The sequence below is a fragment of the Mobula hypostoma genome, chromosome X1, assembly GCF_963921235.1.
Source record: "Mobula hypostoma chromosome X1, sMobHyp1.1, whole genome shotgun sequence".
Classification (NCBI taxonomy): Eukaryota; Metazoa; Chordata; class Chondrichthyes; order Myliobatiformes; family Myliobatidae; genus Mobula; species Mobula hypostoma.
The window spans coordinates 62,441,313-62,455,716 of record NC_086128.1 but is presented as its reverse complement, the minus strand read 5'-3'; the positions used below and the strand labels follow the sequence as shown (position 1 = coordinate 62,455,716).

Here is a 14,404-nt window from a genome sequence, read left to right as displayed (position 1 = left end):
TATATGTATGTATATGTATTTTAAAACTTATACTTATGTTTATATAGATAGATATTGATATATATACATATATGCAGACAGAGAGAGAAAGAGAGAGAGATGGCAAAGAAATATGTATCTATAATTGCTGCAATTCGTTATCTAATGCTATTCCCCTGGTTGTATTCCCTGGTCTGCGAAAAAGCTGTAATGCACGTAAAGGACTTTTTTTTCAAAGTGAAACTAATCACGCTCGGTTTAAAGGAAAAGCGCGTATCGACACAATTGCATAATCAATTACCAGGAAAGTGTTAAGAAGGAAAAATAAATTCGCTAATAATAACAAAAGGTAAAAGAAAAATGTCAAGAATACGGCTCTTTACTTGGTGCAGTTTCCAGCACACATTTTAAAAAATCGAAACGCGTCGTGTAGCTCAGAAGGGATAAAGCATTTTTTAAAAAAAGATGTTCTCTCCCCCCCCCCAAAACCAATAATTCAGCACAATAGCTTTAATTATAAATTTGGCCAGTTGCGGTGTGTATTTTAAGATTAAATATGGATTCCGCCTTATGATTTGAAATAAAATACATAATCATTATCTATCTATATATAGATTTAGATGTATATATATTTAAGTTTACAAAGTAAAAACGAAAGGCGAGTCCACACACACGTATATATATATATATATACACACACACATACCCAAACACACATATATATGTATACAGTATTTATATTTGAGTGTGTACGTATGTATATATATTTAAGTTTAGAAAGTAAAACCATAAGGTGTGTCCACACACACACACACACACACACACACACAAACACATGCATATAAATATATGAATATACATACATACCCTAATATATATATATATATATATACACACACACATATACATACATATATACGTAAATATAGTATTTATACGTGAGTGTGTACGTATATATGTTCAATATATAGTACATATAAAATTATATATAACTCACAATGTATTAATGGAATTTTAAACACTGTAAGCATAAGTTATATTAATTAGGAGTAACGCAGATGTACGAGATTGGGAAGAACCCCTTGTTCTTTTTGGATACGGTTAGTTCCAACGCACTTCTGAAATTCGAATTGCAGGAGTGAGATGATGGCAGTGAGATATATCTATTTTTCCGCTGCCCCCTACTCCGGAGCGAGTGCAGAGGATAGCGTTACAGACCCCAACCCCCTGCCCAACCCGACCTCCGCTCAATCCGCTTGCACTCTCCAAAGTCTTATCGTAGCGGGGCGGGGTGGGGGGGGGGAGGATTAACTAGCAAGCGGGAGCATGAACCGCCGTCTCCTGCACTAATGACTGACTATTAGGCGTAGAAATCTATTCCCCGTCAGAGCTGTTGTAATATATTTAGTAAGGGGGTAATCTCACTCGAAATTGTAACAGAGTTAGAATTGTCTTTTCTGTTATTTGCACAGCATTCCGCATTGCGCTGGTACCAATCGATACAAATTATACAGAATTATTCTCACAAATAAAAATTACAGGATATCTGTAATTCTATTTATCTATCTGTGTGTGTGTTCATTAAATTCTCTTTACGCGCACATTCTCTATATCGAAAGTGCACGAGCATCTCAATATATCGATGATTAGAGTGATCAATACACGTGTTGATTTATTTATTTATCAGTCAATAGCTTTATGAAGCCTCTTGGCCGTTAGTTTTGGTGTAATTGGCAAGGTACGATGCGTCGCTTTATCCTACATTGCGGCCCGGTGTCGACACGCTTCTGTGGCTGGGAGTGAATCTCGAGGAGGCATCTATTTGTGAGTTTATAATGAAAATAATAGCGACGTGTGCAACCGGACTATTTGAAGTGCGAAACAAACTCAGTTATCTTCCTTTTTTAAAAAAATAGGGAGCCGTTCCATCCATCCTGGACTGACAATTCCGAATAACGGTTGAGGAAAGTACGAGGGCACTGTATTCGTGCGTCAGAAACACAAATTTACACATTAAGATATTTTTTAAAAAATCAATTTTGGTTGCTCACAGAGAAATTTCAGTGGGGGAAAAAAGTTAAGTTTTCTTCTCCAAGGTGGGACCTAGTCCGTTTATGGGGTTGTAACAGGGCACTTCCGTTGGGATATAATCAAAGATAACCGTCTCCATCAGTCGTCATGGACGAAACGGGCCGAATGGCCGGTTTCTGTGCTGTACGATTCTACAACCAATCCACATGGTTAGACAATATTCACATCTTGCAGGATGCATAATATCAAAGTCGGAATCAGGTTTAATATCACCGTCATGTGTCGTGAAATTTATGGCAGCCGTACAGTGTCGTACCTAATTTTTTTGAAAAAACTAAAAATTATATATAATTTACATTGAATACGTAGGGTGAAGAGTGGTGAGGTGGTGTTCGTGGGTTCAGTGTCCGAGGGGTGAGTCTTTAGGCTCCTAGCTGTATCTCCAGTAATGAGAAGAGTTCATGTCCTAAGTGATGGCGGCCCTAACAATGGCCGCCGCATGTTTAAAGCAGGAGGCATAGAGCAGACGGACGGAATGGTCTCTGCTCCAACGCAATTGGTCTTTAGGTGGCATTGATATCCCAAATGGACCTCCGTAACGCTATATAAATATATATATATTTTTATATTTTAACTATTTTCTCTTTTAGTACTTATTTCTGTTAAGCAGATTTATCTCAGAAAGCTCAAACAGTATTTTGTCCGAGCGAGTCTTGCTATTCTGACAAACACCGTTTCTCTTTATCCGATTTATTGGCGGCCGCCTTATTTCTATCTTTGGTGGAAAGATTATTTCTGTGCGGAGAACAAATACCAAAAAAAAATCTGCAAGGAAATTTATTTTAACAGCTCCGGTCAGCCCGTACCAGTATTTACATGACTTATCCACGTCAGAATCTACTGTAGAAAGTATACTTTATTTATTGTCCCCAAAAAAATAGCTTGTTAACTTTTTGGTCACTCTTTTGATGTCTTCTCCTCTCGTGCATTGAGTTGGCAAAACCGAAGGGAGAAGTTTCGTGGAACAGCCAAAGAAAATAATCAACTTCCTATCAATGTATTGCCCCAGAAATTCTAAACGCGGGGGACTGCGTTTTACAATAGAAATCTGCGGCCAGTTTAGTGTAAACGATGTCGCGTTTAGTTGAACGGAAACATTTAACTTTATTTTAGACTGATTTTTTTCCTCTCTCCCCCCCCCCCCCACCCGGCGTCTATCCGTTGATGGAGAAGGGAGGCGTGAAGTTAGCTCTGGTGTCAGATATTTCCGGAACCTTTTTTAAAAAAAATATACTTCGCAGCCACATTTGTGTGTGTGTGTGTGTGTGTGTGTGTGTGTGTAATGAAGTCGAATGGTATTCATGGTGACGCCAGAATATGAAAACGAGACGAATCCTTTTGCGAGCACTTTACGCCGGTGCTTTGGATTTTTTTTAAAAAAAGAAAATAGACGTCATTTGTGATATTTATGTTTGAATTTCGGCTGCTGTATTTTCTGCAGTAATTTCCCTTGCCCTGTTTTTTCATAATGTAATGAATCTGAATTTATAGCTGTAATAATGCATTGCCGGGGCATTTCATCGCTGCTGTGTTATTACCGTAACGTCTTGTTTCTTTGACAAATGACAACGAAGCTTTTGTGACCCTGGTACAAAAAAAAATAAGCCAAATGAGAGTATTCATTAATGCAATATAGATTCGCCTGAGACAGACTTTGCTACGAATATTTTATCGCTCTAGCGCGAGTTAAATCAAATATTGATGAATTCTGATACAATGTAGTGGATAATGTTTAAATAATTAAAGCGACTGCGCGCCGCATAAACCAAATTTCTGCTAATTTGGGGGAAAAAAAAGAAGCCTTCGGAAATTTTCAAAAAAAATTACCCCCACCGCTTTTAAATATACATATTTGACACTCTGGTAACGCGATTAATCCGCTTTTATTTCAGTAGGTATAACTGCTGTAATTTTCCAAAACAAGAGAGAGAGAGAGAGGGAAAAAAAAGAACACTTTTCATTTTGACTGTAATATCTCCATCTCCAAATGCTGAGGCTGCGGCAGGCGGGGCGAGCGTCTACCATAAACTGCTATTAACTATTCATTTATTCAGCGTAGATGCGACCTTTGACCCCCTCCAAATCTAAATGAGACGCCTCGTGCTCTTTATCTTGACATTTGCAAACTTTGCTGAAAAAAAATGCACTCGAAGGCTAGCTGGAAATAGGGGAGACTTTAATTTAGAAACTGCGGTGCCCTTGGACTTACGGGGAGTGAAGAGGGAAGGTTCCTTGTGGTTTCGGCTTGACCCTAAGCAAGGAGCAGCGTACGCTTAATCAAGGGTGACCCAGACTGCTGAATTAATTTCGGCGTGAACTCTCAGTGAACCAAGGCCCGAGGAAGGGGAGATGACTTCTCCTGGCTGGCCCTGGGCAAACCTGTCAGCCTGAGTAAATATTGAACGAGTCCATCCTGATGGGCCGAATGAAATGGCCCTGTCAAGCAAACGTAAACTTTAAGGGGCGGGGGGCGAAAAAACAAACCCGCGAGGAGCCGAGCGTGGCCCTGGTAACATCCTCGCTGCTTCTCACCGAGGTCAAGCTCTCCCCTCACCTGCCTGAGAAACGGAATTAAGTTCCGAAAGGGCGAAGCTGTCACGGACCACCCTCCCCTCCCAACCTCACCCCACACCCCCACCATCATCTTCACGCAGGTTATAACTCCTTTTAAAAACTCGCTTTTGGTGTAAACACAGGAAATGGTGGCAAATTTGGTAACTTGTGTAACTCCAAAAGATTAATTTCTGTCAGTTGAGGGGTCGGGGGCGGGGGCAGAGGTGGAATCTTGACTTTTATTGTAATGAATTCAATCGCGCATGAGCTGGATACCAGCAATCTTGGTGTCCGCGGATCTGTGCAGACTGACTTAACTCCGCTATTCCTTCAGCTCTGAAAATATTTTCCTCCGGATCAAACAGAAATAAAAGTGAATCTCGATTTTATTTATCTTGTCTGTCCAGTTCCCTGATGTTATTCACTCGCGTCGTTCGGAGTGAAACAACCCCCGAACGAAAACTGGGCCGTGAAAGGAATTATTTTTTTTAAATCAAGTTTGAGTTCATTTCACGTTATTGACCTAGGGAAGGCATTCCCGCCGAATTTCCTGATAGCTGTCATCTCCTTGCCCCCGCTCCCCTCCCTGATACTGAAGACACGCTCTTCAACAGCTTCTTCAAAGTAAATTGTATTATCAGAGTACACACGCGTCACCACCTACACCCCCCCCCCCCGGAGATTCGTTTTCTTGCGGGCATACCCAACACATCCACAGGATAATAACCGTAACAGAGCCAACAACAGACCTCCCGACAAGAGTGCAAGAGGCAATAAACTGCACAAATACACACAAACACAAGAAGCAACAATGATATAAAAGTTACTTAAAAGTTGCTGGTGAACGGGCACCCTGGTATTTATATATATAAAAATGTGTGTGTGTGTGTGTGTGTGTGTGTGTGTATGTACACTGATATATCAGGAAGCGAGAGTGTATATGTATACATTTATATATATATATGTAATTTATAGATGTTTTAATGTATCGTACTATTGTACTGTACTGCTGTCGCAAAACAACAGGCTTCACGACATGCGCCAGTAGATAACAAACCCGCTTCTGTTGCTAACACTGTAACCACAACCTCGGTGGAACTCACTTCTAAGAAGATACATTTACACAATAATAACTAGGCAGCAGCGTGAAATCTAAACTTCAGCAAGATATATATAAAAGATCTTTATGTAGACGCAAAAGATTTCGGTCAGGCATATTAGGCAGGAACGGGCCCTTCGGCCCCACAAAGTTGTGCTGAAGCTTAAAGATAGTTTCAACTTTTCTCCTCGCTTCCTCCCTCTTCGTGGAGGGGTCTTACAAGAGCCGCATTTTTTTTTATATTTCCTCTCCCAGTACGAACATTTGATTCTAAAACGCGTGAAGTTGCAGCCGGTGCAACACCCGAACTTGCAAACGGCGAAACACGAACGACAAAGGTCGGCCGGGAGTTCAAAGGGAACCGGGATAAAGTTTATGGGCCTGGTTTCCTTTACATCAAAAGGCATCACATAGGGTGGGTGAAAGCCCCCACAAAACAAGTGCAATTAGCACACACTCGTCAGGAGCAGATGGCTGCTTTCTCTGTTAGCTCAGGACCTGAGTCAGTCCCTTTGAAATTACCTTTCTTTCAAAAAAAAATTCAGAGTCCTCTGCAGCCACTAAGAACAAAGGACTTGGGTGCCGGAGCCTTCCACTCCCTTTTAGCTTTCTCAGTTCCCGCAGCCAACTGTTAGTTTATATATTTACCTGGAAGGGGGAGCAAGGCGAGAAATTACCCCTTAACCATCAGGGTCCTGAGCCAGAGTGGAAATTTCACTCACTGAAGTGAGCCCGCTACGTATGGACTCATTTTCAAGAAGTCCACAACTCATGTTCTCAGTAATATTTATTGATCTATTTATTTATTCTTTTATTTATCGACCTAATTATCTAATTAATCATTTTTGCATTTGCCTTTTGCGAGTTTGATGGGTTTTTTTTAGTACCTACTGTGAATGACCGCGAGAAAATGAATCTCAGGGTAGTACACGGTGACATCTATATACTCCAATAATAAACTTACTTTGAACTTCGAAGCTGACCAAACTTTTACCGTTCACACATTCTCAAAATTTTTTTCTCTGTTTTTGTCCCCGCCGCTTCACAGTTGAATGAAATTCAAAGACACATTTGAACACGTGTCGCCTGAGTATATAATTCACCAAAGACCTCGCTGTGAGAGGAAGGGGGGGGGGGGTGTTAAATGAATGGAATTTTTTTTAAAAAAACGTTGATGTATAAGGCAGCAGAAATTAAAAGCTGTTAACAGGAGATCCGCGTGTTGAGATGAGCAGATGAGAAAATCCTAGCAGGAGAAAATCTGCAGATGCTGGAAATCCAAAGCAACACAGACAAAATGCCGGAGGAACTCAGCAGGCCGGGCAGCATCTGTGGAAAAAAGAGTAAACAGTCGACGTTTCGGGCCGAGACCCTTCATCAGGACGGGAGACGGGTCTCGGCCCGAAAGGTCGATTGTTTACTCCCATTGCCTAGATGCTGCGTGGCCTGCCGAGTTCCTCCGGGCATGTTGTAGTGGGTTGCGATAAATTCCTAGCATGCTTACGGGTATGGCAACGATGGACGCGGCCACATGCCACGGAAAAGGCCGGCTGTTTGGAAATATGCCCAGGAACAATCTGCCCTATTTCAGTGGAAGCTGTACGTGTCTTTGTTGTGGACGGCATCACAAGGCAAACCAGATAGCATTCCCTGGTTCGATCATTGTTCTCCGGCGTGGATCTGCCATTGATATGTATTGTTCCCGCATGAGGTTGTGAACAGGATACTGGTCGGGTCGAAGTGTGTACTATTCCTAAACATACATTAAAAGGTCAACAAGCATTGGAATGAGAATGGCCGGTGGAGACAAACGATTTCACATTAAACATTTCTTCCTGTGTTGAAAAAAAGTTACACAACTTTTGTCTATTCTCGGAAATGTTCTGCCCAGCTTAAGGCTTAATCATTTCTTCCTCAGTTTAGAAAACGGCACCATATGCTCTTCCCGAAGCTGATATACTTGAACGACATCCAGGAAGGGAAACAAAAGTATTTCCACAGTTTTCAAAAAAAAACTCTGGGATTACTAACTTCCCATCCCCCACCCTCGTCTCTCCACCACCCCCCCCGTCCTCACTGACTCACACACCGCGCACACACACACACACACACAAACACGTCGTAAAGCTATTCCTTGATGTGTAAATATTTTGCAGCATTCTCTGCATAAAGAACAGAATATCTAATTGAAGCCGATGGCAGCACGGGTTGGAATTTCTCTGAAGTTTGACACTTCAAAGTAGAAACGTGAAAAGAGCACCATGCGTGTGTGTATGTGTGTGTATAGTATATGTGTGTGTATGTATTTATGTATCTGTGTTATTGTATGTGTGTGTTATAGTATTTGTGTGTGTATGTATTTATGTATCTGTGTTATAGTATGTGTGTGTGTTATAGTATTTGTGTGTGTATATGTGCGTGTTATAGTGTGTGTGTGCGTGCATGTGTGTGTGTGTAGTATATGTGTGTATGTATATGTCTGTGTGTTTGTATAATATATGCTGTGTATAGTATGTGTGTGTGCTATAGTATATGTGTATGTGTGTTATAGTTTTAGTGTGTGTATATGTGCGTGTTATAGTATGTGTGTGTGTGTGTGTTGAATAACTGTCCAATATTTATAAATCTGTGTAAGCGTGCGTCCTGTCCACTAAATCACCGAATCCGCAGGTCGATGGGAGTAGGCAGTTTAAGTGGTGTTGACGGACTAGATGGGCCAAAGGGCCTGTTTCTGTGCTGTATTTCTCCCGTGACCCCTGCGGATGCGAAGATCTTGTGCCAACCAATTAACGAATGAGCACGTCTGTGCCCGAGAAAAAAAAGGAAGCTAATAATGAATGGGAATGCACATATCTTCACCAGCTGAACACGAAAATATGTATTAAAAAATTATAACCACAGATCGTTGGTGTCTTGGGATTAATTTGGTTGTTTAATCGGATTGTTATGCATTGGCACTTTTAAATTTGCCGCAGATTTCTTGATCTTTGTCCATCTGGTCAGAATTTGCGCATTCTGGCAGAGGCGTGGTTTCCCTTATCGGTGGGGATGGAAGAATTGATCCTAGGTGAAGGTAGACAGGACTTCTGCGGATTGGCATCATGGTCGGCAGGGACGTAATGGGCCGAAGGGCCTGTTCCTGCGAATATAATCTCTCTCTCTCTCACTCATGTATATACAACATATGTGTGTTTGCATATGTATACATTATTCAGTAGATATGCAGACATGCATCTATATCCTCTAGAATGCATGCCCCATATTCCAAAAGACCTAAGAATATACAAGTAATGCTGAGGATTTTAAAAAATGATTACCTTTAAAACGCGCCCTGATTTAATTAATTGCAAAGCAGATTTATCCGAATTTTTCGCCCCCCCCCACCCACCCCGCTCACAGCGACAGAGCTGAGAGTTCCCCCACCTGAGGTGGACAATGGTGTCATCCTCCTCCGGCCCTGCTTTTTATTGACTTGTTTGTTAATCCCAGAGGCGCTCAGAGGTAAAAAGGTCAGTGGTGCATCCGGAGTGTTGTGTTGCATTCCTCGCTTCGCCTCTACGGTTTATCTTAAAGACGTGGCAAAGGGGGTATATGTTTAATGTCATTCACCAACAAGATTTAGTTCCCCTCAGTTTCCAGAGTTATCGGGCAGGGCTAAATTAAACATTTTAGTCACGTGCACAGAAGGTTAGGTTGAGGTGTGTGTGTGTGGGTGGGTGGGGGGGGGGGCTTTGCTTTTCTCCAAGACGCTTATCTTAATATAACTCTATATTTTAAAACGTCAGTGTTTGATTTCTAATGAGTTTGTTTTGTAGTGAGATCAATTTCGGCTGCTGAAAGCAATCATCTTGTAATCTCGGTGTGTGAATTGGCTGCCTGCAGACTCGCTGTAGATTGGAAAGTAGAGGAGCAAAGTGCAACAGTACAGACAGAGAGAAAACAACACACCGGGTTGTCTTTGATAGGATTATTTGATCGTAGACCAAAGATACATCCCATAAAAACTGCATTGTTTGGAGACAGAACGCCCGGAAAGCAACGAAAACCGCCAGGAGGGGTAGCAATGTAATAATCAAATCGATTTTTATTGGAATGAGGTAGCTAAACACTTGTTATTTTTTTGTGTGTACTTTCAACATGTTGAGCTGACTTGCGAACTGATAAGCAGCGGCAAATGATTCGAATCAAGGCATCATCACCGGACCAGAGCTGCTGGACTCTCGGCAGATACCCTCCGGCTATCATCATTTAGTAACGAAGTTGTACAGCCCAGCTGTGGGGTCCGGTGGGGTGGGGAGGATCTTCGCGGGTGTACGTTGCCACCCCGCCTTTTTTTTAAAAAAAATAAAGGAGACATCTAGCTTCGGGGGCACCTCTCCCCACCATGATAACAGCCCCCCCAAAGGCTGGGGACCAATTGAAATGGTGCTAAAGAACCGGCTCCGTTCTGGCCTAGCCCAGAGTTAAGACGCCATCAAAAGTTTGACCGAAAGTTAGTGAGGACATAAAATGGCACCGAAGTGGAGGGAGGAGATTGGTATTCGTCCGTTGACGCTTACCACTCACTTGGAACGCTTTCGGTCAATTCCTTATCGTCTTTATTGCTTTCTTAAACCTAACGTGAACGTTTGATTTATTGAACGGACAACCCTGTTATAGTTTTAGTAGTGCAATCGCAAAATCTCTTAAAACAAACTTTTCACCGCAGAATAAAGGTGTACTATCTCTCTCTCTCTCTCTCTCTCCGATATATACAAACAATTCCGTTTGAAGACCCTGACTCTTAAATACAAAGCAGACGGGAAAAAAAACTATCTAGGCATGTAGAGTAAGGCTCAGTGAAACCACCGTTCCTTGCAAAGTTATTGACAACTTATGGCTGGTGACCAAAACCACGTCAATATATATATTCAGAGCCGGTTAGACAATATGACAACCGTCGGTATCGAAATAGGTGATTTACAAAATATCGTGATATTACGAAATATCGTAGACAGGTGGAAAGTGCAATGCTGGCCTATTCTCTTTTTTTCTAGATGTTTCCCTGAGTTTAATACAAGCTATTGTATTATTAAAAAGGCAATTATTGTTAATGAACTACAGTGAAGGAATTTAAGTCATGTTCCCCTTTGGTATTATTCGTGGTTTGGACGGCAGAGCTAAGAGGGATGGATGTTCTCCCATGTCGAAGATCTGGGGGGCGACGTGGATGGCGATGTGGTTGTTGACTTGTCCGATCCGTCGCCGCTCTCCTTCGCAGAAGAAGCCGGAAAATTGGGAGCGAAGCCTTCCTTCTCCCGCTTCTTCTGCTTCATCCTGCGATTCTGGAACCAGATCTTGACTTGGGTTTCGTTCAGCTGGAGCGTGGCCGCGATCTCCACTCTCCTGGCGCGGGTTAGGTACTTGTTAAAGTGGAATTCCTTCTCCAGCTCGGTTAACTGCTTCGTGGTGAAGTTGGTTCGGATTGTGTTCGCCGGGCCGGCTAGTCCATAATCGGCGATTTTGGCTGGGGATGGGGTGGGGTGGGGAGGGGGGTGGTGGAATTTATAAAAAAAAGTTTCCAAGGGGAAAACAATTAGAACGGGCAACGTGAGCGATTCCACTTCCTACCCCGCCATCCCTCAACACACACACACACACACACACACACACACACACTCTCTCTCTCTCTCTCTCTCTCTCTCTCTCTCTGTCTCTCTCTCTCTCTCTCACACACACACACACACACACACACTCTCTCTCTCTCTGTCTCTCACACACACACACTCTCTCTCTCTCTCACACACACACACACACACAGAGTCTCTCTCTCTCTCACACACACACACTGTCTCTCTCTCACACACACACACACACTCTCTCTCTCTCTCACACACACACACACAGTCTCTCTCTCTCTCTCACACACACACACACTGTCTCTCTCTCTCTCACACACACACACACACTCTCTCTCACACACACACACACACACACACTCTCTCTCTCTCTCTCTCTCTCTCTCACACACACACACACTCTCTCACACACACACACACACTCTCTCTCTCTCTCTCTCTCTCTCACACACACACACACACACCGAGTCAACCAAGAGCATCCGGTAACAACTAACAACTTGAGCACTTAATGGCCCGGAACTTGATAGGAGCAGGACAGCAGGAGATACAACAGAACATGAGGTTTTTTAGACTAGGTTCAAGAACCAAAAAAATCTTAACCTAGAAATAATTGAGAAAAGTAAAAAAAAAATCCCTTCCCCCGCTCCCCCAACGCTACTGGAAGCTCCTTAAGTAAATGTTGGACCAGCTGTTAACAGTGAGGTCAACTAAACCAACTCCAAGTGAAACTCGCCGATTAAATAATAACTTAGTGATTTATTTCTCGAGATCATGTTTCACCGGCTGGAGATCGGAGCAGAGGCCCCGGTGCCGCCTTCCACACGAGCTGCCTGCCATTTTCACTTCCAGTTCCATAAACTGGGCGGGGGGGGGGGTGTCATGCCTCCGCTTATCTTCCATTTTACCCCCCCCCCCCGTCCAATTGATTCACGGAAGGGGGAGGGGCAAGTGGGGTCATTACAAAGCGATTGGAATAAACACCCCGCGTTTAACCGGGAGGGCAAAGTTTTTTTGTTGTTCAAGAATACTTGGCATTAAATATTTGAAATGGTTAGAGGATTAAATGGCGAAAGTTGGGCCATTATTTGGAATGGGTGGGTTATTTCCTTGAGTTACTTACACGTAAAGAAAGACTCTTATACTAACCTGTTTTGGGAGGGTTTCTTCTTACTTTCATCCAGTCAAAGGTTTGGCCCGAAGAGGACAAATCTGAGGCGCAGGTGTGATCCTTCCCCTCCTCTTGAGATGGCGACAGATTAGCATATGTTCCAAACGCCAAGCCCTGTTGCTCTTGGCCGTAAGAATGCTGGTACTGTCCCGGCCCGGAGGCCCCGCAGTAGGCGCTCGGAAGCGAATTGACAGCGGACCCTATCGTGCCCGTGTACCCTGAGGTCTGAAAGTACGCCCCGTCCGACTCCTGGGTGAAAAAGTAATGGTGGTTGTAGCCGGGGTTACAAGTTTGCGCCGTGTAGTTGTTGGGGCCTGGGCTGGTGTATGGGTTCGGCAGGTCGGAGTGATGCAAGTAACTCGCTGGCTGGTGCTGATGCTGAGGTGTATTATGTGCGTTTCCTCCTGCTAAGAACCGTCCATCACCATTATAATTGTCAACGTTACCTGCACACGGAGCGAAAGATGTTACCCCTTGTTCTGAATGGTGGTAACCCCTGGATGAGTAGGCGCCTGTCCCACGATTACAAATTGCGTACTCTAAGAAAGAGTTCATCCTCGCATTGTCCATCTGCTAATGATGGACGGCCAACCTGTTCAGAATTCTCCCTGCCCCTGAAACCCCCAAGCACTATGTCACCCGGCAAACTTCCTCCATGGCTCGCCGGCAATCAAACGATATCACGCAAGAGGGACATTCACGTGACCCCCGAGCCACCAATGGCAGGAGACCTCCTGATGTTAGTGAACTGCATGGGGTGATCAATCATCGGACTGGCATTTACATCACAAAAGCTTTCAATCAAAGTTATCCGCATCAATCTGATAGTAACACTGAAATGTCAAATCGGCCTTCAAAAAAAAAGGACAGGGGAGTGGGGGGGGGGGAGAAAGTTGGAATTATTCAAGATTGTCTTTAAAGTGTTAAAAAGATTTGGCCAAGCCAAAAACAACAGCTGTCCGCAAAACCTGGGCATATACTATCTCAGAGGGGCAGAGCAGAACTCAAGTAGGTGATACTATATATATTTTATCGCTTAATTGAAATAATTGCCTGGGACTTTTTCTAATGAATGACGGGCGGCGGTATTTTTTTTTGTTAATGCACAGGTTGAAAAACGTAAAATATTCTGGTTACGCCGTTTGTACGTCTGAGGTAGGTGGAAATTAATAAAGAAATTCAAGCCAGTTGAATGGGGGGAGGGTGATAAACTCGATAATCCGTTCTAATGAATTGCGATGTTCTTTTAGTGAACGCTGTTGTGTATTAAAGGCTACGAGATGTACGTATGACTGTTTTTTAGAAAGGTAATGTCCCTCGTGGGATTTTTGATTAAAGGGCTGATAACAAATGTTACTTAATCACCGTTTTTATGTCCCAATTTTGTAATTCGTTGGGATCTGCTTAAAAGTCATAAAATCCTGAGTTAAATTTAGAAATGTGGCGTAATAAAATACAACCATATTGGCATTTATGCTCCTGCAATGAAGAACATATGTGGCCAATTCACTGAAAGACAAAACATTTTTTTAAAAAAATATGATGTCAATCCGATTGGATTTTTTTTCTTCCCCCCCCCCAACCCTACCTCACCCATCATCATTGGAAAATTCAGCCTGATTGCGGCGTTAGAACAAAGATAATGTACATTTAAGAAGCACGTTTCTGCTATGGAGAAATGATTGGCTTGAAAGTGTAGAGTATCCAATCAGTTAATCAATAAGGTGAAAATCAGTATTGTGAGTTGAATAAATGTCGCGATTTTGAATTTTAAAGGAACTTCTTTTAAAAAAAACTTTAAGATATCCATCTGATGCAGACTTAGCCTTGTCATAGAGTTTGTTAGTACCTGTAATAGATGTGGTGTTGACAGGACTACTGGTAAAATCAATC

At 42.8% G+C, this 14,404-nt stretch overlaps 1 protein-coding gene across 1 annotated transcript; it reads right to left on the bottom strand.

Moving 5' to 3' along the window:
- Positions 1 to 9,684: 9,684 nt before the first annotated feature.
- On the bottom strand, positions 9,685 to 13,316 carry hoxb1a (homeobox B1a). The gene is made up of 2 exons (XM_063037570.1): positions 12,490 to 13,316; positions 9,685 to 11,228 (listed from the first exon to the last, which is right to left on the bottom strand). Exons 1-2 carry the CDS (start codon positions 13,079 to 13,081, stop codon positions 10,882 to 10,884), a joined length of 939 nt encoding a protein of 312 aa, XP_062893640.1. The 5' UTR covers positions 13,082 to 13,316; the 3' UTR covers positions 9,685 to 10,881.
- Positions 13,317 to 14,404: the final 1,088 nt, after the last annotated feature.

Coding starts and splice junctions, on each gene's coding strand:
- hoxb1a (XM_063037570.1), bottom strand. CDS start 13,081: ATGGACAATGCGAGGATGAACTCTTTCTTAGAGTACGCAATTTGTAAT. Junction 11,229..12,489: donor AAGAAACCCTCCCAAAACAG/GTTAGTATAAGA, acceptor CCCCATCCCCAG/CCAAAATCGCCGATTATGGA.